The following is a 21,824-nucleotide window of genomic DNA, read 5'->3' on the forward strand; positions in this document are numbered from 1 at the left end:
TGGACTGTAGATGGCTCACTGAGTCTCTGATCTAACTGGCTGTTTGCTGTTCACACATTTTTATATTTAGCACCGTAACTAAGTAATCAAACATGCACGTGTGGATTTCACTTTCGTAATCCCTGTCATCAGGGTGAATCTTTGTAACACATTTAAATGTGTGTTGTGAATACGTGATTCTGACGCACAGGAATCTCTACAACGTGAGCTTAACCCATTTTTCATTGAGGAGAATGTTTGCCTTAGTTTGTCATTTTGCCCTAGGTATTGTTAAACTATAGGCGATTCTAGTTCCTGGAAATAAATGGGTTTTAAAAGGATAATTAATAGGTCATTCTTTTTCTAAACCAAGTATCTCCTTGACAAACTTGCTTTTGTTCCAACCCAGATTTTGTAGCTGTTGCTGAGTAAACTTGGTGATTACTGCTCGCCTGACACATTGTGTGTTCCAAATTGTTCCTTCCAAACCCTGAAGCACATTCTCTCGATAAAAATAGTTTGCTAAGTGTAGAGGTTCTGAGAAATATCTAAGGGTCGGAAGTAATTAAGTAAGCAACTGAAGTAATTAACAAAGCTAAGTATTAGGTCATTTAATCGATAAAGGGCTATTTGCACGAATGCAAACATAGGCTGTTGAAATACAATGTTTCTGACAATGCATTAACGTGTGGTGCTCCATGGAGCATTTGTTCATTATTCAGGAACATGGCGGCATTGCATGGGGGGGGGGGGGGGGGGGAGGGGGGGATTTAATAGACGATGCCTGTATTCTATGGAGTTTAGAAAAATGGGAAATCTTATTGAAACATATTAATTCTTACAAGATTTGCAGGCCGCATACAACAAGGATGTTTCTCTTGACTGCGGAGTCTAGAACCAGGATTTAGCGTCTCAAAATGAAAAATTGCCCATTTAAGACTGAGATGAAGAGATATTACTTCATGAAAAGGGTTGCAATGTTTTTAGATATCTCTAGGCCAGAGAACTGTTAAGTTCATTGAGCTAATTCAAAACAGAAACCAATAGATATCTGGGCATTAAGGTAATCAAAGGATGTGAGAATTGCTTAGGAAGGCAATGGAATAGAAATCATCAAGGACCTTGATGAATCGCAGACTGAATTTGAGGCTTATTCTTGAGGCTCTTGCTTTTTCTATGTTTGTATCAACAACGTTTTTTGATAAGTTCAGATATCAGATTAATTGCATATATTCATGCATGTCAATGAAAAATGGATATACCATCTTCTAGTGTATAAAACGCAATAGACATAAAAGTAAAATTAAATTTGCCTTGGGAGTATTTCTCCAAGTATGAATGTTCCACTGGAAGCTTTTCTGGCAAAACAAGCTTCACTCACACCCCAACCTAACACACTGTGCGAGAAGAACAATGAAGACTCATCCTCATCTCCAGCTTCATGCCACCTGCTAACCGAGGATGAAACCTAGGCCCACTTGTCCTTGACCAGCCATATCAAAAGAAATGGCCAAGAATGCACACCAATGCTTCTACTTCCTTAAAAAGCTTCGGAAGTTCGACATGTCCCCGACAACTCTCACCTTCTTCTGCAGATGTGCTGTAGAAAACGTTTTACCGGGATGCATCACAGCCTGGTTCGTGAGCAGCTCCATCCAAGACCGCAAGAAATTGCAGAGCATTGAGGACTCACCCAGACCATCATGTAAAGCAACCTCCCTTCCATTGACCCCACATACTTTTCACGTTGCCTCAGCAAGGTAGTCAGCATAAACAAGAATGAGTCTCATCCTGGACACTCTCCCTTCTCTTCTCTCTCATCAGGCAAGAGGTACAGAAGTTTGAAAACGCACACCTCCAGATTCAGGGACAGTTTTATCCCAGCTGTTATCAGGCAACTGAACCACTCTATCACCAACTAGAGAGCGGTCCTGAACTCCCATCTACCCCATTGGAGACCCTTGGGCTGTTTTCAATCGGACTATACTTTGAACAAAATGTTATTCGCTTTGTCCTGTATCTGCACACTGTGGATGACTTGATTGTATTCATGGATAATCTTTCCGCTGACTGGATAGTCCACAACAAAATGTTTTTTACTGTATCTCAGTACAATACACAAAACTAAACGCCTCTGCTCCAGAATGTTGTCTCCATGGTGTTCACTGGCATCATGGAAACATCACTGGATTGGCATCAATCAGGAATTGAAACCTCAACTCACCAGCAGTTCATTAAATAGCTAGCAAATATATTCACAAGCCATTACCATGCAGAAAAAGTATACCAGGAACTCCTCAAGATCAACATAGTAAATCGAATAAGGTAATCATAATTAATCTCTGGCCTAGAGATATCTAAAAACATTGCAACCCTTTTCATGAAGTAATATCTCTTCATCTCAGTCTTAAATGGGCAATTTTTCATTTTGAGACGCTAAATCCTGGTTCTAGACTCCACAGTCAAGAGAAACATCCTTGTTGTATGCGGCCTGCAAATCTTAAGAATTAATATGTTTCAATAAGATTTCCCATTTTTCTAAACTCCATAGAATACAGGCATCGTCTATTAAATTTCTCACCCTGTGGCAAATCAGTCATCCCGAAAATCAGTTCAGTGAATATTCTGAGTACTTCCTTCTTGGCATGTGTGTCATTCTTTAGATAATGGACCATGATGACGTAGTGGGTGGAGCCTCTGCCTCCGTGCAAAGACCAAGGTCAATCCTAACCTCAGCTATTTTTAGTACAGAGCCTCACGTCTTACATGTGACTACATGAGTTCCCCTCGGATGTTCTGGATTTCTTCCATATCCCAAAGATTTGCAGTTTGCTAGGTCAATTGGCTGGTGTAAATTGTCCTTAGTCCTTAAATTGCTCATAGGTGAGTGGTAGAATCTGGAGAGCAGGTTAATGGGGGAATGTGGGGGGAATAAAAAACGGGATTAATGCAGTATTGGTGAAAATGAGTGGTTGATGGTTGGCATGGACTTGGTGGAACAAAGGTTATGTTTGTACAGTTGGTGTTGACGAGTTGGGCCAAATGACCTGGTTCCATGCTGTATGATTCTACGATTCAAAACTATACACAACACCTCAAGTGATAAATGCTTAGCCTGATTCATAATGAGACTTAGAGGAGTAAGTCTATGATTGGGGCATCATCTCAACAAGCTATAAATTAACCTTCATCTGCCAAACCCATACCTCCAAAATGGTCATCACCCTACCTATCTCCCCATTGCCCCAGTATGGTCTTTGCCTTATTTTCTCCAAAATCTTCCCTTTCCAGAATGATATGATATTTGCACAAATTCCTTAAAGGAAGTCGTATTTTAATATCTTTTGAGCCTGGGCAGCTCACATAGAACTGGTATTTCATCCCTGCTGCCTAATAAATCCTCATCTTAATTTGAACATCCTTGAGTATTGATTGAAATTGATTAAAAGATGCAGATCTTTTCGTTGACAAAGATTGACAAATTGATTGAAAGATGCAGCGTGGAAACAGGCCCTTCTGCCCACCGAGACCACGCTGACCGATGATCACCCGTTCACATTCGTTGCACGTTATCCCACTTTCGTATCTACTCTATATATAGAAGGGGCAATTTGTGGAAGCCTATCAACCTACAAGCCCGCATGGGATGTGGGAGGAAACCGGAGCACCAGGAGGAAAGCCACGCAGTCCCAGGGAGTACGAGCAAATACCATACAGACAGGAGTGAACCTGGGTCTCAGGCGCAGTGAGGCAGCAGCTCTACCAGTTGCACCACTGTGCATCAGTCTGAAGAACTCTGAAGAAGGGTTTCGGCCCAAAACGTTGCCTATTTCCTTCGCTCCATGGATGCTGCTGCACCCGCTGAGTTTCTCCAGCATTTTTGTGTATCTTCCATTTTCCAGCATCTGCAGTTCCTTCTTAAGCACCACTGTGCTGGCCTGGGATATTTGGTGATTCTCAGATACACAAATAATTTTAAAAGAGATAAATTAAATTCTCAAATCAATTATTTTCTAAGTGGAATTGTTAATTGGTTAAAAAAATATCTATTCATTTATAAAATATACAAGTTGTAGATTTGATATACTATAATGTGAATGAGTTTTGCAAAGGCATGTGGGTTGAACTCAATCCTGAAGGTTGATGTCAGCTGGTTGCATTCTTTCTAAGTTATATTAATGTGTTCACCCACTAAATTGGCAAGTTTTGGTTGTGTGCTGAAGCGTTGGGTGTTCTGCTGAAAAGTCATTTAATATATGGACTTGCTGCCACAGAATCTCTGAAAGCATTAATACAGTGTTGAGATATTCGACTGTGGAGGGCGTCACAGCTGTTGCTGGCTGTGTATGGCACATGCAAGCCCACTTCCCTGTGTGACAATCGTGTGCTCCAGAATTCAGCTTGCCAATGATGCTGCAACCTGTTAGCGTGACAGAAAACAAAGAGGTTTAAACTGGGACCTTGCTCTGTATATTTCACACCCTGATATCGTGGAGTACACAAGATGCATAAGTACATTGCAAACATGAAGTCTAAACACAGGAATGAGCGCTATGATTAATGCATAGCAACCCATGGGTTCGGTTGAAAATACTCAATTCACTAAATGTTGAAATCTCCTGCTTAAAAAAAAAATAATAATATTGCCTGTTTGATCAATTTCGGTCTCGTAGTTATTTCTCAATGTTGTGAGTGAACCACTGGCAATTAGTATTCATTACCTATCTTGGGGCTTGGCATGTGAAAGTGCTGATACAGATATAGACGTCACAGAAATAGCACAGGCACCAGAGCACGATTTGTAGTTGACTGAATGACGTTGCGTCACAGATGTGGGCGGATGTTAGTGTAATAAAGGGGAATGGCCGGTAATCCCCCAAAGCATTTAGATACTGCTTGCCAGGACAGGAGAAACACGCTTGCAAACAGTCCTCCGTTCCACAAAGCACTGCTCAGACCTGCTGTTTCACTGTGAGTATGTTTATGGCTATACTTTTACAAAAGGTTTAGTTGCCTTTCCTGCCTGCCAGCCTAACTAGATGTTTTTAAAACTTTATTGAGCAGTGCAACATATGGTCGTAGTATTACATAGAAACTAACCGTATCGGTGGTTTTAACAAAAATATGTTAAAAATAGAAAGTGCTTCAGTTTCATTTTGGTTTTAGCATTTAATTTCACAGAGGAACAGTCTGCTTATACTTTCTCAGTTTGTTTATTTTGATCATTAGATGAATTCCGAGGATCAGAGGTTTTGTTATGTAGAAAGGCTTAAACATTGAAACAGAGACTATGCAGATATATTTGAAGTTGTGAACTGTTTTGAAAGGCTGTATTTCTGCTTGATTGGCCATGATTGACCAGTTGTTAATAAAGCAGTAAAGATTTGACATTGACACAAAAAGCTGGAGTAACTCAGCGGAACAGGCAGCATCTCTGGAGAGAAGGAATAGGTGACGTCGCCCATTCCTTCTCTCCAGAGATACTGCCCGTCCCGCTGAGTTACTCCAGCATTTTGTGTCTACGGTTTAAACCAGCATCTACAGTTCCTGCCTACACAAAGATTTGACATAGGAGGAGAATAAAGATAGTGGAAGACATGTTACAAATTTCAGAATGGGAAACGTATGACTGCAATGAAATCATTTCATGCAATGGACAGAATACTGAGCACATGAAAAAATACTGTGGTGAAATCTCAGAGAGGTTTAATCAGCTCCAGTCAAAGAGCTAACATTGGCACAAGTGGGCTGAATGGCTTCCTCTAGTTCTAGAAGTGCTATTCATTGGTTAATAGAATATGTTGTCCCGGTTTTCTAACTGTTTAACTGTATTGTTCCTGGAATTATAATTTTGTTTTATGACTAAATACTGCCCGTCATATATTAACAAATAGCATTTCATAACATATGGTAGTGTGCTGGTAGCGTTGCTTGTTAAATGTGAACTTGACCTTTCGCAATCTTTACCGATGAAGTAACAGTTGCAAGAAGGCGCTACTAATGCTAGTATCTTAGTGGATTGTATACATTTTAGAACAAGCTGGTGCTGTGTGTTTTTAAATGTTTTTGCAGTCCAGCAGAATCAGAAGTGCTAAACCGGTCAATAGTATTTCGAGAAGTGGAGAATTCTATTCAGCCCACTTGTATCAGCTAGAGCTGATCAACTCTCTCTTGTCTTTCACTGGCGCATTTTATGTTCATTTACAAAAGCTCAGTGGACATACCACATTCAGAAGCCTCACATAGAAGCCTTTGACCTCCCTTAACCAGTTGTTCTCCCCCGTACCCTGGTTTGTCTTACGGCATCATAGAACCTAGAACAAAGAACAGGAGCAGGCCCTTCGCTCCACAATCTCTGTGTTGAACATGATAGCAAAATCCACTTATCTGTCTGCACATAATCCATACCTCCCCATTCCCTGCATATCCATATGCCTATCCAAAATCCCCTTAAATGCCACTATCGTATCTGTCTCCACCACTACCCCCGACAGTAAGATTGGTGGCAGAACTGGGAAGGGGGAGGGGATGGAGAGAGAGGGAAAGCAGAGGCTACTTGAAGTTAGAGAAGTCAATGTTCATACCACTGCGAAATATGAGGTTCTCTTTCTCCAATTTGTGCTGGGCCTCGCTTTGACAATAGTGACAGGACAAAGGTCAGATTGGGATCCCGTTGGATTTGACACAGAGAGAGGGAAAGCAAGGGCTACTTGAAGTTAGCGAAGTCAATGTTCATGTCGCTGGGGTGTAAGTTACCCAAGCGAAATATGAGGTGCTGTTCCTCCAATTTGCGCTGGGCCTCGCTCTGACAATCGTGGAGGCCCAGGTCAGATTGGGAATGATATGATAAGACCGCCAGCCTTACTGTCTCCGACTACATTTTATCTCTGTACTACCCACTCCCCTGACATTAATCTGAAGAAGGGTCTCGACCTGAAACGTCAGCCATCCCTTCTCCCCAGAGATGCTGCTTGTCCCTCTGAATAACTCCAGCATTTTGTGTCTACCTTCGATTTCAACCGGCATCTGCAGTTCTTTCCCACACATGTAGTTTAATAAAATCACTATATTCATATTCTCACACTTTTGACCAATAATTTTCCCTAGATTATTGAACATTTTAAATGTGAAATGTATGGAAAAATTAGTTTGTTGTATCTGTTAGGCTGAGTTGAAATGAATCGCTGAATAGTACAGTTAAGCTAGTTGAGTGCATTTGTGGTGGTTTCATTGTTTGTGCTTGTTTCATAGATTTTAAGTCGGTGATATTGGGGTTTTGAAAATTCAGATATGATTTGTGTGTTATTGACACCAAGATGCCAGAGATTTGTTCAACGTTATTAAATGCTGGAGGGATTTGACTTGTGGTATTGCACAGATAAGTGTTCTCAGGGGAACAATTTGCCTATCTTTAATTTCACACTTGGTTATCTTTTTCCTGTTTGACATGACATGACATAAAATATTTTGCTGCAATTTAAATTTTTATTAAAAAAAGAGTGAAAATGTGAAATTTAGGAAACTGAAACCTAATTGAAAACGCTCTTCATTTGAGTAGATATACTATGGCACTCGAGGAAAGCAGTAACCTCGGGTTATTTTCTGAACAATAAAGTGGGGGTGGATTTTAAAATCATGCATATGCCAATGCTTTAGGAAGGATTTACGTTTTGAAAGTACTGCTTCTTTCCGAAAAGAAGCAAGAGCTGATAGTTCTTACCAGTCATCTCAGGCGTATAACTTGGAACTCAGCAGTTACATTACCAGAACAGCTGGTGCAGTTCGAAATTTGCCGTTACAAAACGGCTGATATTTCCAGTTTGATCAGGATATTTCTTCAGCTGTGTGATTGGTGACAGACTGATGGCAGAGAAGCTGTGGGTAAGGTAACAATGCCATGATGATTAGTGGAGAATGGCATTTATTGGCTTTGAGGTCAAATGAGGAACGTTACAAGATATGTTTCATACATCATCAGAGTTACAAAGTTGATTCAACAGAGGTTGATTAATGATCTCATTATTACTGGAAAAGTGATAAATTCAGAGTTTAGCTTCAAAACTCAGACGTGGTGTGTGCATGCCCTTGAGTGGTCTTGCAGGACCCTCTTCCGCCCGCACCCCTCTTGCAATTTTTCCCCCTACTTCAATCAGTCTGAATAAAAGTTCTGACCCGAAACGTCACCTATCCATGTCTCCAGAGAGGCCCGCTGAGTTACCTTTTGTCATATTTTTTGTGGAAAGGAAAATCTCTGTAATTTATAAAAAACAATTATTTTGGTCACGGTAATATCTGGTAACATCAGGAACAATGGAAACATTAGAATCATTTGGCATTAAAATGGCTGATGTTGGAGACTAGCAAATCTCTTGCATTGACTTTGGTTAAAAGATTAGGCATTGGTCACATGGTATGTGACTGCATTTGTGCCTCAGTTGGTAAAGAGAGCATTTATTGAGCCATTGAGACCAAGTTGATGTTAAATTAGCTGGACTGAAAAATGAAACATTACCCTCCTATCTCCATATGGAACATCCTAATCTGGGATCACGGTTGATGAATGAGTGCTGAATAATCCCCCTGCCCCACAGGAACTTTGTCCTGTAACTAAATGTTCTTTCAATAGATCAATATGAGGGGAATACTGTAGACTTCTATAGAAAAAAGAAAACTCCTACTTAAATGTACAGTTATTCACTCAAATCCTCCACAGACCAGTGATCACAGATCTGTTAATGATAGTCAGGGTACTGTAAAGTTACAGTAGCAACATATTGACAACATTGATTTGTTCCTGAAGTCAGTTTGTTTCCTGAATGTCAATATTTTGGATCTTATTCTTCAAAATAATTATTTAGAAGAATGAACCAATGTCATTGGATACATTTGCTTTACAAGTCCATTTAACATATTTGTTGTCACTGAAAGCAGAAAAAAAACATGTACCAATTTGCGTACCTGCGTATTGGCTTGTGGAGGCGAGATGGTGTACACACCCCGGAGATGGTTGAGAGCTTCAAGGTCCTAGGCATAAATATGTCCCTGAACTTGAATAGTTAATATTTATGGTTTTCCTTTCATATATTTCCTCTTCACATGCACTGAGCTTGTTTATGATCATTAAATTATGTCCATTTGACAACCGGTTTCAAACTTATCAGCAACAGTTGTAAGCTGTTCAAAAACAAACTCTTCCACTTATATTATCTACTTCATTTTAATACTGTAATAATTAATTCTTGCCATTATAATAAATATTTTATGGATGGTGGAATCACAGAAATTAGCAGCACAAACAGTGCAGCATTGGAGACTATTTTCTTTACTCAGAATTTCAGTCTTATATTGGTAATGTTTTACAAGTCTTATGGATTTTTTTTTTCGATTTAAAAACTATAAAACACTGGAAAGAAATGACAGACTTGTAAAGGATAAAAATGAGTTATGATATTTGGGTTGACAATCTCATCGTGTGTTCATTGAAGGAGAAAGAAAGCTTTTATTAATCTCAAATTTCCTTTCCATTTGTCAGAAAGCCAATTTTCTATGACAATTATTAATTATTAATTAAATCAAAACATAAATTTAAAAAAAGTTGAAGTACCAATTAGTAAACTGGGCAATTAAAGCCATATTTAAGGAATAATAAATAAATATTTAAATAATAAAGAATTATTGGTACCCTATAATCCAACAAGGTACATGTGACAATAAACTGACCTGAAACCTTGGATAGGAAAGATTTCGAGGGGCATAGTCCAGACATAGGTAGGTGGGACTAGTGTAATTGTGGCATCTTAGTCAGCATGGGAAAGTTGAGCTTGTTGCCTTGCTGTGACCATATCTAACATCTATTCATTTTATTGTTTGACAACCAAAATACACGACAATAAATGTTGTGTGCCTCACTGCTCTGATCATGAAGTTGTGGGTATCATCTTCATAGGTTTAGAAAAGAGGTGACAACTGCAATAGCCTCACCAATTGATGACACAATTTGACAGTTATTATCTGCTTTAATATTTAATTGCCTGGAACAAGTCAAGTCGAGTTTATTGTCAATGCAGGAGTACAGTGCAAAACAAGTACAGGCACAATGAAAACCTTGCTTGTCGGAGCATCACTGGCACATGGACTAAGACAATACACAAAAAACATCAATTATACATTGCACAAATTCTACAAGACAATGTAAAGAAACAGTGTGCAAAAAAACAAGACATTAGTGCAAAACACAATTAGAAAAAAACAAGTCCATGCTAGTGCAAGAGGTAGTCCATAGTGTTCCGCTGCTGGGGTAGAATTAGGGTTGTGCAGGTTGGTTCAAGAACCTGATAGTCATCGGAAAGTAGATCTTCATGAACCTGGTGGTGTTAGACTTCAAGGTTTTGTACTTTATGCTCGATGATAACAGCATGGTGACCATCCTAGCAGATGGTGATAATCCTTGATGATAGAAGCACCATGATTAGGATTAGAGTCTTGAGGAAGTGCCTTGTGCAGATGATGGGGCGATTAGTACCTATGATGGACTGGGCTGAGTCCACCACTCTCAACTGCATCTTGTGTTCCTGTGCATTATTCCTGATGTAACCAGTCAGGATACTTTCTCCAATGCTTCCATAGAAGTTTGTTAGAATAGTCGGTGACAAGAAAAATCACTATTAACTTCTAAGACACCAGAGGCCCAGTTGCACCTTTTTCGTGATTGCAACTTTGTGCTGGGCCCTGGACAGATCATCTGAAATGTTCATGAGCGGGAATTTGAAGCTGCTAACCCTCTCCACTGCCGACCCACCAACGAAAACTGGTGTCATAAGAGAGTGCAGATGCTAGAATCATGAGTAAAAAGCAAATTGCTGGACGAAATGAAGGGGCCAGGCAGCATCAGTGGAGGGAATGGACAGATGACATTTCACATTACCATACTTCTCCAATCTGAAAATTATTGCCTTGTCTCCTGACTTCCTCTTTCTGAAGTCAGCGATTAGTTCCTTGGTTTTGTTGACGTTGAGCGAGAAGTAGTTGTAGTGGCAACACTCAAGTACGTATGCTATCTCTCCTTTACGCTGACTCATCGTCACTTGTGATTCGGCTTACAACAGTGGTGTCGTTGGCTGATTTATAGATGTCATTAGAGCTGTGCTTTACCACACAGTCATGGGTGTAAAGAGAGGCGTGTCGGAGGGGCTTGGCACTCAGCTGTGAGGTGAACCAGTTGATGTAAAGGTGATGTTGTTATCGTTGTCACTGGTCGAGGTTCTCCGATGAGGACATCAAGGATCCAGTTGCAAAGGGAGGTATAGAACTGCAGGTCTTGGACCATGCGATAAGTTTGGAACTTTCTAATACTGAACAATCTCAGTTTTTCCTCTTTCCACCTTCTCCCTCCCTTTCCCCCAACATATCTGCCTCGCCAACAGTCTGTCTGTCCTTTCTTCTTTTTGTTATTTTTAGTATGTGTTAAAAGTAGGTTTTAGTGCTCCTTGGTGTGTTTTATGTGGGGGTGGGGGCAGGGGGTTGGGGGAAACTGTTTTTAATCTCTTACCTCGACAGAGATGTAATTCTTTTCCGTAATGTATCTCCGTCCCCACTGCGGCCTAACATCGTGGAGTTGGCAGCCTTTCCTGGAGACCAACGGGAGCTCCAAGCTGTAGGAGTTTGCGGGACTTTAACATCGTGGAGCATGCGATCCCTTTGCCAGGGATCGAAGCTCCAACCGCGGGGCCTGTGGACTTTAACATCATGAAGCCCGCGGTTTCTGGTAAGAAGAGGCTGACTCTGGAGCTCCAAGCCGCGGAGAAAGTTTCAACCTGCCCGACGTGGGAGTTTCGATCACCCCGACGGGGGCTTCGATCGTCGGCTTCGGGGGCTTTGATCGCCCCGACTGCGGGTGGTTTGACTGCCCCGACCGCGGGAGAACAAGAGGAAGAAGACTGAACTTTATTGCCTTCAATCACAGCGAAGAATGTGGAAACCACTGTGATGGATGTTTATGTTAATTTTTATGTGGTCGTGTGTATTGTTGCTTTTCACTTAGTATGGCTGTATGGTAACTCAAATTTCACTGTACCTTAATTGGTGCATGTGACACTAAACTGACCTTGAAACCTTGAAATATGGAGATTATTACCAAAGTTATTACAAATTGGTCTTTTGGAAAAAAGAGGAATGATAAGCTCAGAAATGGCATTAGACTTAACAGCGGAGACGATGGCTACATGTTTCTACCAGGATATTTTTATAATCTAAATTTCATTATGTCTTTTGGATTTACTAAATTGTTACGAGGCAAACTTGATTTATGTATTTTATCTGGACAAGGGGTCACAGCTTAAGGATAAGGGGGAAATCCTTTAAAACCGAGATGAGAAGAACTTTTTTCACACAGAGAGTGGTGAATCTCTGGAACTCTCTGCCACAGAGGGTAGTTGAGGCCAGTTCATTGGCTATATTTAAGAGGGAGTTAGATGTGGCCCTTGTGGCTAAGGGGATCGGGGTATGGAGAGAAGGCAGGTACGGGATACTGAATTGGATGATCAGCCATGATCATATTGAATGGCGGTGCAGGCTCGAAGGGCCGAATGGCCTACTCCTGCACCTAATTTCTATGTTTCTATCTATCAGAGTCTTAGTACCCCACATACAGTTGAATACTTTGAAGTTTGGTAACTTTAGTTTTCTACGCATTTAAAAACTGCAATAATTGACATGATCAACCTCAAAAACAGACGTAGTTTAACTAAAATGACTTGCAAAACATTTTGTAATAGAGCAAGGAAACAAGAAATTTTTGTGACCTCTCTTACGTTATGATTTGACATAGCATCCTCACCACATCTTCCTCTTTCAGCTGACAAGCGCAGAGCAGTGTGTAAAGTCCACATTAAGTGTTGGGTTTTTTTGTAGCCCTACACTGAATGCTGCTGGAAAGGCCAGCATTCAATCGACATCATTAAATTGCCATCAAGGATTTTATCCATTCAGGACATGGCGAGTACCCATCTGTAAAGAGCTTCAGGGTGGAAGAGCTATGGCAAAAGAAAGGAAACGTTTCTTAAACTGTTCTCCCAATTGCTGCATTAAATTTGTTATTTTAAAATTGATTGGTCATTTGCATCGGACCGTAATAAAAAAGAATTGATCAAAATTATATCGATAATTGGGATGCTCTGTCTATTCCATTTTTCTTTCATTTATCTCAGCCATTTTGACATTTTTAATCATTCATTGCAGAATTTATTGTTCATCCCTAATCACCCTGAGAAATCAGCAATGAACTGTATTTACAAGTAACTGTGCAGTACACAGTAATGAAAATTCTCCCAAGAACAGAGTTGTCTGACTAACTGAATCCACCTATCATTTTCGTGCCAAAGCAATCTGTCACTTTATTGAATGCGCTTGTTTCATTGACAATTTTTTCATTGTCAAGATTGTTTGGAGGTGAAGTAGAGTTGTCAAAATGATAAAGAAAACTGACAAAACTGATCCAGGCAAATATGTTCAAAATGTCAAAGGAGCCACATAGCTGGGAGAAAGCTTAGAATTTTTTTTTAAATGTGCCTTTGATAGATTTGAAAGTTTCAACTGTTACCAAACGAGTGAAAGACCTGAATATGTTTTGGTGGTTATAACTGAGGGATGAATATTAGCTCGGCTGCCTCATCTGCACTTCTTTGACCTGCATGAATAAGAGTATTTGAATGACTCGCCTGAAAGATATCATAACAATAGAGTGTTCCATTAGTGCCGCTGAGCCATCCCTGCCACACTGCGAATTCAAGTGCTGGATAGGGACTCAGTTTAGTTTCTGATGCTGATAACAGTGCTAGTTCAATGCCAAATTAAGTTTTTAGGAGGCTGTCCCACTTGGGCGACCTAATTGGCGAGTTTAGAAGAATTTGAAAAAATGACATGTTGAAGACCTCCTTCGACTATGTAGAAGACCTCCTTCGACCTCCTTCGACTATGTTGAAGACCAGCTTCAACTAGCTATGACTAACTTTGGGAAAATTGGAGAGTGAAGACGACCTCCTTCAATCTCCTTCGATCTCCTTCAACCTCCCATCGACCTCCCTTTGACTATGATGAAGACTATCTACGTCTACCCTCAATTACCTACGACTAACATGATGACTTGCTACGACCTACGACTAAGCCTACGGGTTAAAAAAAAGTATCGATTTTTTCCATGGCAACCTTTTTTACTGGCGGGCATTTTTTAACATATTTAAAAAAACGCCGCCACCTAGTTGAGGTCTCGAGTACGCGGAGACCACGCTCTAGCATGAAGGAGAGTTACGAAGACCTCCGACGACCTCGTGTCGACCATGCTGCGAGTATGAGTCGAGGGCAAACTCGCCAGAACTCGCGGATTAGGTCCCCCAAGTGTGACATGCCGTTAGGAGTGCAAAGGGAATTTCAACCAAATTTGTTCTTCTAAAGGGAAATTGAATTGAATTCTTAGTCTATAGGTCATAGCTTTAAGGTGGGAAGGGCAAAGTTTAAAGGAGATGCGCGGGGGAAATGTTTCATACAGAGGATGGTGGGTGCCTGGAACATGCTGCTGGGGTGGTGGTGGAGGCAGATATTATAGTGGTTTTTAAGAGGCTTTGAGATATGCACATATATATGGAGTGATATGGATCATGCAGTCAGGTGAAATTAGATTATCTTGACATCATGTGTGGTACAGACATTGTGGGCCAAAGGGCCTGTTCCTGTACTGTACTGTTCCATATTTTTCTATGTAAATTAGCAGGGAAGAAAGCCGTATCAGCAAGTGGTCATTGCATTCAGATAAAGATTGCTAAATTATATGTGTATTTTCTTCAGGGGATGTAACAGACTCTTCTAAATTATCTTCCTTCTTTTCCAGGATTATATACTATCCCTGTGCTCATCAGACCACAAGAAGTGCGAGAGTATTACAGCAAGTTTGCGGAAGCAGTTAATTGAGCTGAAGGATACCATTGAATATGAGAGTCTAGCAGTACTAGAAATAAAAGAGAAGAGTATAGAAATCACGGGAGGCCAAATTAACGTAATGACTGCCTGGTCAATGTTTGAGAAGTTGAACACGGAGAACAGCTCCTCCAAAGAAGATAAGAAGCTTCATCTCGAGATTGGTGACTGTCGGACAAATTCTGAGGACTGGACAAGCTCTGACAGTGATTCAGAACAAGTCCCTCACAAAAGGAAAGGGAAGGAGATTGTGAGCAAACCACACAGACAGCTCTGCCGCTCGCCTTGCCTCGAACGACCTGTTCTTTCCAAAGGCGGTGTCCTGCAGGATTTTCAAAGTGAGGACAACAAATCCAAACTCGATGAGGGCTGCAAATCTGCAAGTTTGGATAAGGAATACCAGGCCAAGATGGAGTTTGCCTTAAAACTCGGGTATTCGGGAGAACAGATACAAACTGTGCTCAATAAACTGGGATCAGATGCTCTTATTAATGACATTCTAGCTGAGCTGGTCAGACTTGGGAACAAAAGTGAATCTGAGCCACAACCCAACAGTATGGCCACTACGGGCACCTTGGTGGCCAGGGGCCAGTGTGTGAAGGAGATCACCAGCCCAGAACTGTCTTTGGAGGATGAAGTGGTGGACGATTCTGACAATTTGAGACCTGTAGTCATCGATGGAAGTAATGTGGCAATGAGGTAAGACCCAAGCTAATTGAACTTGTCTCACTTTAAGTGTACATTTTTACCCTCATCCTTTCCAAGATGATAATTCTTCTTTCGAGTAAAGGACTTCTGTCAATGGTCACCATTCTCAATGATTCGACCTGCCTAGTGCTTGCCGCAATTTCTACTTTTATTGTTTGTATTTGTATAATAACTTTCATGATCTTGGGCCATCTGATGGCATGATAGCTACTGATAAAACAAGTTAAGGAAAATGTTATATTTTGTTGTCAAAGGTACCAAAGGTGTGTAGGGGTACTGCTGGGAATTACCTATACATTAAGGTGAGAGGGATAAAATTTAAAACTCAGGCAAATGGGGCGAGCTTAGATGGGGCATCTTGGTAGGCATAGAATAGTTGGGCTGAAGGGCCATGCTATATGACTTTATGACTCTAATCCTTTGGTGACAAAAATTCTGCCTTCTTTCATTATATATATATATAGCAAGTAGAAAGGTCTTTTGTAAGATACAAACTTTGATAGAGAGACTAAGTGCAAAAAGTGTATATATATATATATATATATATATATATATATATATATATATATATATATATATATATATATATATATATATATATATATATACTCTCTCCATCCAAGCTTGTACCTTACGAAAGACCTTTCTACTTGCGACCTTCCATTCTCTGCATTTTATAACTAGTTTTATACCCAGATGTTTTGGGGTCTAATGAGAGATTGTGGACCTGAGATATTCTCTGTGTTACCTTTTCCACAGATACTTTTTGCTTTTATTTCAGACTTTTAACGACTTCAATATTCCTTTGTGTCTTTCTTTGGAAATATTATTACTACATGAATTATAAGCTGCGATCTGCATACTGTAATAGAAAACCACCCATGTTTCCTATGCTCTGCCAAAGACTAATTTTGGAACCACTAATAATGAAATGACCAATGTCCAAATGTCCAATGAAAAGAGAAAATACATTGCCAACTCTTTTGGTAAAAATAGTGTTCATCGTCACGCCAGAGTCAAGCAAATCTAAAAAGAAACAAGGATCAAAATTGTGTAGGAAGGAACTGCAGATGCCGGTTTAAACTGAAGATCAACAAAAAGCTGGAGTAACTAAGCGGGTCAGACAGCATCTCTTGATAGAAGGAATGGGTGATGTTTCCAGGAGAAGGGTCTCGACCTGAAACATTATCCATTCCTTCTATTCTATCCAGAGATGCTGTCTGACCCGCTGAGTTAGTCCAGGTATTCGTGTCTACCTCGAGGATCAAAATTCCTCTGTGCTGAGGTGGCTGATTTCAGCAATTGGCTGGTTTAGTTTAGTTTAGTTTAGGGATACAGCGTGGAAATAGGCTTTCGGCCCACCGGGTATAGTAAGGCTCAGCACCTTGGGCTGGGCCAATGAACAAATCTATTTGCAATCCTGTGTACCATCTGCTTTGGAAAGCAAGTGAGTGTGGATGGCAGATAAGATGGTTTAGGTTTGGCTCCAATGCACTCCGCTTGTGATAGTGGATCGCCAGCTAGTTGTTGTCCAGGCTTGCACATGATAAGTTGGATGATGTCAAGGGGAGAAAATCAACAAGTGAATAAAATAACACAATTATTGACCTACTTCCACAACCTTTAATTTTTTTTTCATGAGCACACACACACAGCTTAGTCATAATTTCAGTTTCACAGAGTCTGCCGAGGCCAAGCGGATCTAAAAAGAAACGAGGACCAAAATCCCTCCGTGCTGAGGGGGCTGATTTCAGGCCTTCAGTCTGGAGAAGGGTCTCGACCCGAAACGTCACCTTTTCCTTTTCTCCGGAGATGCTGCCTGAACGGCTGAGTTACTCCAGCATGGTGTTTTCTAGCATCTGCTGTTCCTTCCTACACAATACAACATCTTGTTTCAGGAATAGCCAATCCTGGCCAAAGGATATACAAAATTAAAAAAAAAAAAGTAAAATGAAAAAGGCAAACCTCTCCTATGATATGAAATAGTGACGGTCAGCATTATGATGTATTAATTGAAGGTGTTTTTACATGGTAGGGGGAAAATAGAGTTAAAAAAATGAAGGCATCAAATGTTGAATGCAGCAATATGAAATGTGCAATACCGCAGCTGGTACTTTTTATAGATTTCTTGATATTCCAGAGAATATAATTAATTCCTCCCACAAAGGCCTACGCACGGTGATGCTTTTCATGACATCATCTGTGTCTTCCCAAAAAGCAAGGCACTTGTTAATGAGGTGGGCAACATTTGTTCTCTTAAATCTAATTTTCTGGAGTGACTGAGGTAACGGTTTTCCTTGCAGCTTTGGAAACCTTTGTTCGTAATCAGGATGTGACCAAGATTGATGCCAAGCTTTTTTCATGTAATCTTTAATTAACTTGTGCATCTAATTTGCAATCCTGTTGCAAAACCTCCATATTGTACAATGAAGAAATGTTTGATTTCCTTACTTCAGTTCTGAAATGTATTTATTAGTGTTGATTGTGCCACAAATGTTCAATAATTTAAATAATTCTCAGTGCCCATGTTGTTCACTCTAGTGGCTTATCAATTTCATGGGGTGTAATGACAGCCAAGGTCACACTTGGAACACAAAAATGACTAAAGCTTTCATTTTCCTCCTGTAGTCATGGAAACAAGGAAGTCTTCTCTTGCCTTGGAATTCAGCTGGCTGCAGAATATTTCCTGGAAAAAGGACACAAAGACATCACAGTGTTTGTTCCTGCTTGGAGGAAAGAACAGTCCAGGCCAGATGCACCGATCAAAGGTAACGCAGCATCCGAGTATGACGTCTTAATGATCTGATCGTATAAAAATAGCTGCCATTTCAAGGGATGATGAAGCTGTGTAGCCTAAAGTAAAAATAGAAAAGAGTGGAAGTGTACCACTACCTCCATCGCAGCTGGGGATTGGGGGTTGGGAAAGGTCAACTTTACAATTGCAAACCATCAAAGCATTTTCAAAATGGATAATTGTGGGAAGCACTCTGAGCTGTTCTGACAAGTCCCTGGCCACCACCACTACTTGGAGTATTTTATACTGGAGAATGAGTATACTAGTGAGCTCAGTGGGTACGTACAATATACCAATTCCAGTGATGTTTCAGTGATCATTCTTGAGTAGATAAAGCCCTGGGAAAAGAACAAACAATTCAATTGTAATGAAGGGATAAAAATACATGCTAGAAACTTGCAAAGTGTCATATTCACTAGATGCACTTTCTACACTTTGAAGTACACACCTGAAGTTTGTTCTGTGAAGTCATTGGAACCAAATTTCAGAAACAGAATTTGGTGAATATTTGTTTCTATATCACAAGCTTGATGCCATATGAGAGTGTAAATTTCAGACCTAATATATTTAAGTTGGCACGGTTTGCTACATTGTGCGCCAGTATGGTTTCCTTCCGTGTTTCACGAGATAGCTTAGCTGGAAATGTCAGAAATACACTGAGCTTCACAAAAGGAATTTAGTCTTAATCCTGAGGATGTGGGAGGATTAGGCCAGGGCAATGCAGGTAAATGGAATCCTCCACCCTAATGATCAGCCACCAAGAACTGCCCCACAAAACTTAAGCCTGCATGTCAGTGCACTCTTGTATTTTGGATAACGTCATAACTGCAGGTTCTACTGCAGTTGTACAGGGTCTTGGTGAGACCACACCTGGAGTATTGCGTACAGTTTTGGTCTCCAAATCTGAGGAAGGACATTATTGCCATAGAGGGAGTGCAGAGACGGTTCACCAGACTGATTCCTGGGATGTCAGGGCTGTCTTATGAAGAAAGACTGGATAGATTTGGTTTATACTCTCTAGAATTTAGGCGATTGAGAGGGGATCTTATAGAAACTTACAAAATTCTGGGGTTGGACAGGCTACATGCAGGAAGATTGTTCCCGATGTGCAGAAGTCCAGGACAAGGGGTCACATAAAAGGGGAAATCCTTTAAAACCGAGATGGACAACTTTTTGGGATGGTGAATCTCTGGAACCTTGCCACAGATCTCCAGTTCATTGATATCAGTGAATGTGGCCCTTGGGGGGATCAGTGGGTTACAGAGATCAGGTACGGGATCTGATTTTGATCAGTCATGATCATATTGAATGGCGGTGCAGGCTCGAGGGCCGAACTTTCATGTTTCTACAGACTGAGAAGCTTAATAATTCACCTCCTCACTTGCTGACAGTATAGTATGCACTGTGGAGGCACAAGATACTGTAGATGCTGGAGGAACTCAGCAGGCCAAGCAGGTGGAAAGGAATTGTCATATGTAATCATATGCACACTGCCTCTGAAATCCATGGAGGCAGGGTAGAGTGCAGTACAATAATGTGGACATTTGTTTGGGATCCACAACCCTTCAGTTCTCTCCAAGAATCAGTGAATGTTGATTGGGAGTGCTTACAGTATCAGATCTATTTTGATCAGTCCCCGGTACCAGAGAACTTTCACACAGCACTTACTACATATTTTGCTAAATCAGCGCTGCCTACGATTCAAAGCTGAAATATATTTAGTTTACAATTAAATAGGTCAGACAATTTTTGAAAATGACTAATTTTGGTATTTATATTGCACTTTGTATTTTCACATTTTATAATTTGAGTAAGTTCAGGACAATGGCAGCGCTGTTTTAAGTCCGAGTTGATGATTACAACTTTTAGTTCCACTCACTCCATGTTGAATATGTGTGTGTGTGTGTTTTAAAAAGCCGAATCATTCCATTCTGCAGATCAAGAAATATTACGCAAACTTGAGAAAGAGAAAATCCTGGTCTTCACACCATCCCGGAGGGTGCAAGGAAGGAGAGTGGTCTGTTATGATGATCGATTCATTGTAAAGTTGGCCTTTGACTCGGATGGCATTATTGTGTCAAACGACAACTACAGGGATCTGCAGAATGAAAAGCCCGAGTGGAAGAAATTTATAGAGGAACGTCTTCTGATGTATTCCTTTGTGAATGACAAGTGAGTAATGTTAGCATTTTTATATCTTTTTCTGTATTTTTTTTCTTTTCTGATTTTGCACCCATCACCTTACATGCTGAAAGGAAAATATTATATTTCCAACATTAGGAGAGGCACAATAGTGCATCTGGTAGAATCGTTGCCTCACAGCACCAGAGACCTGTGTTCAGTCCTGACCTTTGTGGAGTTTGCACGTTCTCCCTGTGACCGCCTCGGTTTTCTCCAGGCGCTCCGGTTTACTCCCAAATATGTGCATCTGTAGGTTAATTGGCCCTCTGTAAATTGCCCCCCAGTGTGTAGGGGGGGGGAGGATGAGAAAGTGGGTTAACATAGATCTAGTGTGAACGGGTGATCGATGGTCAGTGTGGCCTCGATGGGACAAAGGACCTATTTCCATGATGTGTCTTTGAACGAAACAAAACTGCGAATATCAACATTTTCCAAATGAGGTAAAGAAATAGGTTAGAAGGAAAACAGAACCATGCTGGAAAATCTGTTCATTCTGTCCTAACAAAGTTAGCTTCAGTCTAAAAGTGAACCTTTCTCCACTGGCTGGCAGACTGGCCTTTTCTGTGCTGCAAAAATATTATAATCCTATATCTCCAGACTAATCAGGAGGTATCTGCATGTGATGATAAATTTATGTTCAACTGGTTTAATGCCATACTAACACCTCCACATCAGCCAATCAATCAATCAGTTTTATTCGTCACATGCACTCCATTTGTACATTTAGTTTGAGCTTGAATTGAACCTGGGTACAAAAACTGAACAACCAGCAAGGAAATCGTTACACAAAGTAACATTTGTATTTTGAACATAAATGACCAAAGGCTTGTTTCATCACCTCAAGGTTCATGCCACCCGATGATCCGTTAGGACGTCATGGTCCCAGCTTGGATAACTTCCTTAGAAAGCGGCCCGTTATTCCTGAACATAAGAAGCAGCCTTGTCCTTACGGTAAGTCTTTGCAACGCTGCAAATCAGACCTGTAAATCTAGATAATTGCTTTAATCTTGAATTTGTTCACAGAAATTCTGAAATATCGTCTGGTTTAAAGCACTATTACATAGAACATAAAGCTTACAACAGGAACAGTCCCATTGCCCTTAGATGCCTGTGCTATGATGCCAATTTAAATTCATCTCATTTGCCTGCACATGGTCTATATCCCCCCACCCCCATTTATCCTCCTGTTCATGTG

The 21,824-nt window shown here is 40.6% G+C and overlaps 1 protein-coding gene across 1 annotated transcript in view; it reads left to right on the forward strand.

The window, feature by feature from the left end:
- zc3h12b (zinc finger CCCH-type containing 12B) overlaps positions 1–21,824 on the forward strand; it is an 80,868-nt gene that overhangs the window by 51,310 nt on the left and 7,734 nt on the right. The window contains exons 2-5 of the mRNA XM_055643592.1: positions 14,861–15,645; positions 18,283–18,422; positions 20,386–20,620; positions 21,474–21,580. Of these exons, the coding sequence (XP_055499567.1) occupies positions 14,861–15,645; positions 18,283–18,422; positions 20,386–20,620; positions 21,474–21,580 (1,267 nt within the window). The remainder of the gene's footprint in view (positions 1–14,860; positions 15,646–18,282; positions 18,423–20,385; positions 20,621–21,473; positions 21,581–21,824) is intronic.

This window comes from Leucoraja erinacea, chromosome 12, assembly GCF_028641065.1.
Source record: "Leucoraja erinacea ecotype New England chromosome 12, Leri_hhj_1, whole genome shotgun sequence".
NCBI lineage: Eukaryota > Metazoa > Chordata > Chondrichthyes > Rajiformes > Rajidae > Leucoraja > Leucoraja erinaceus.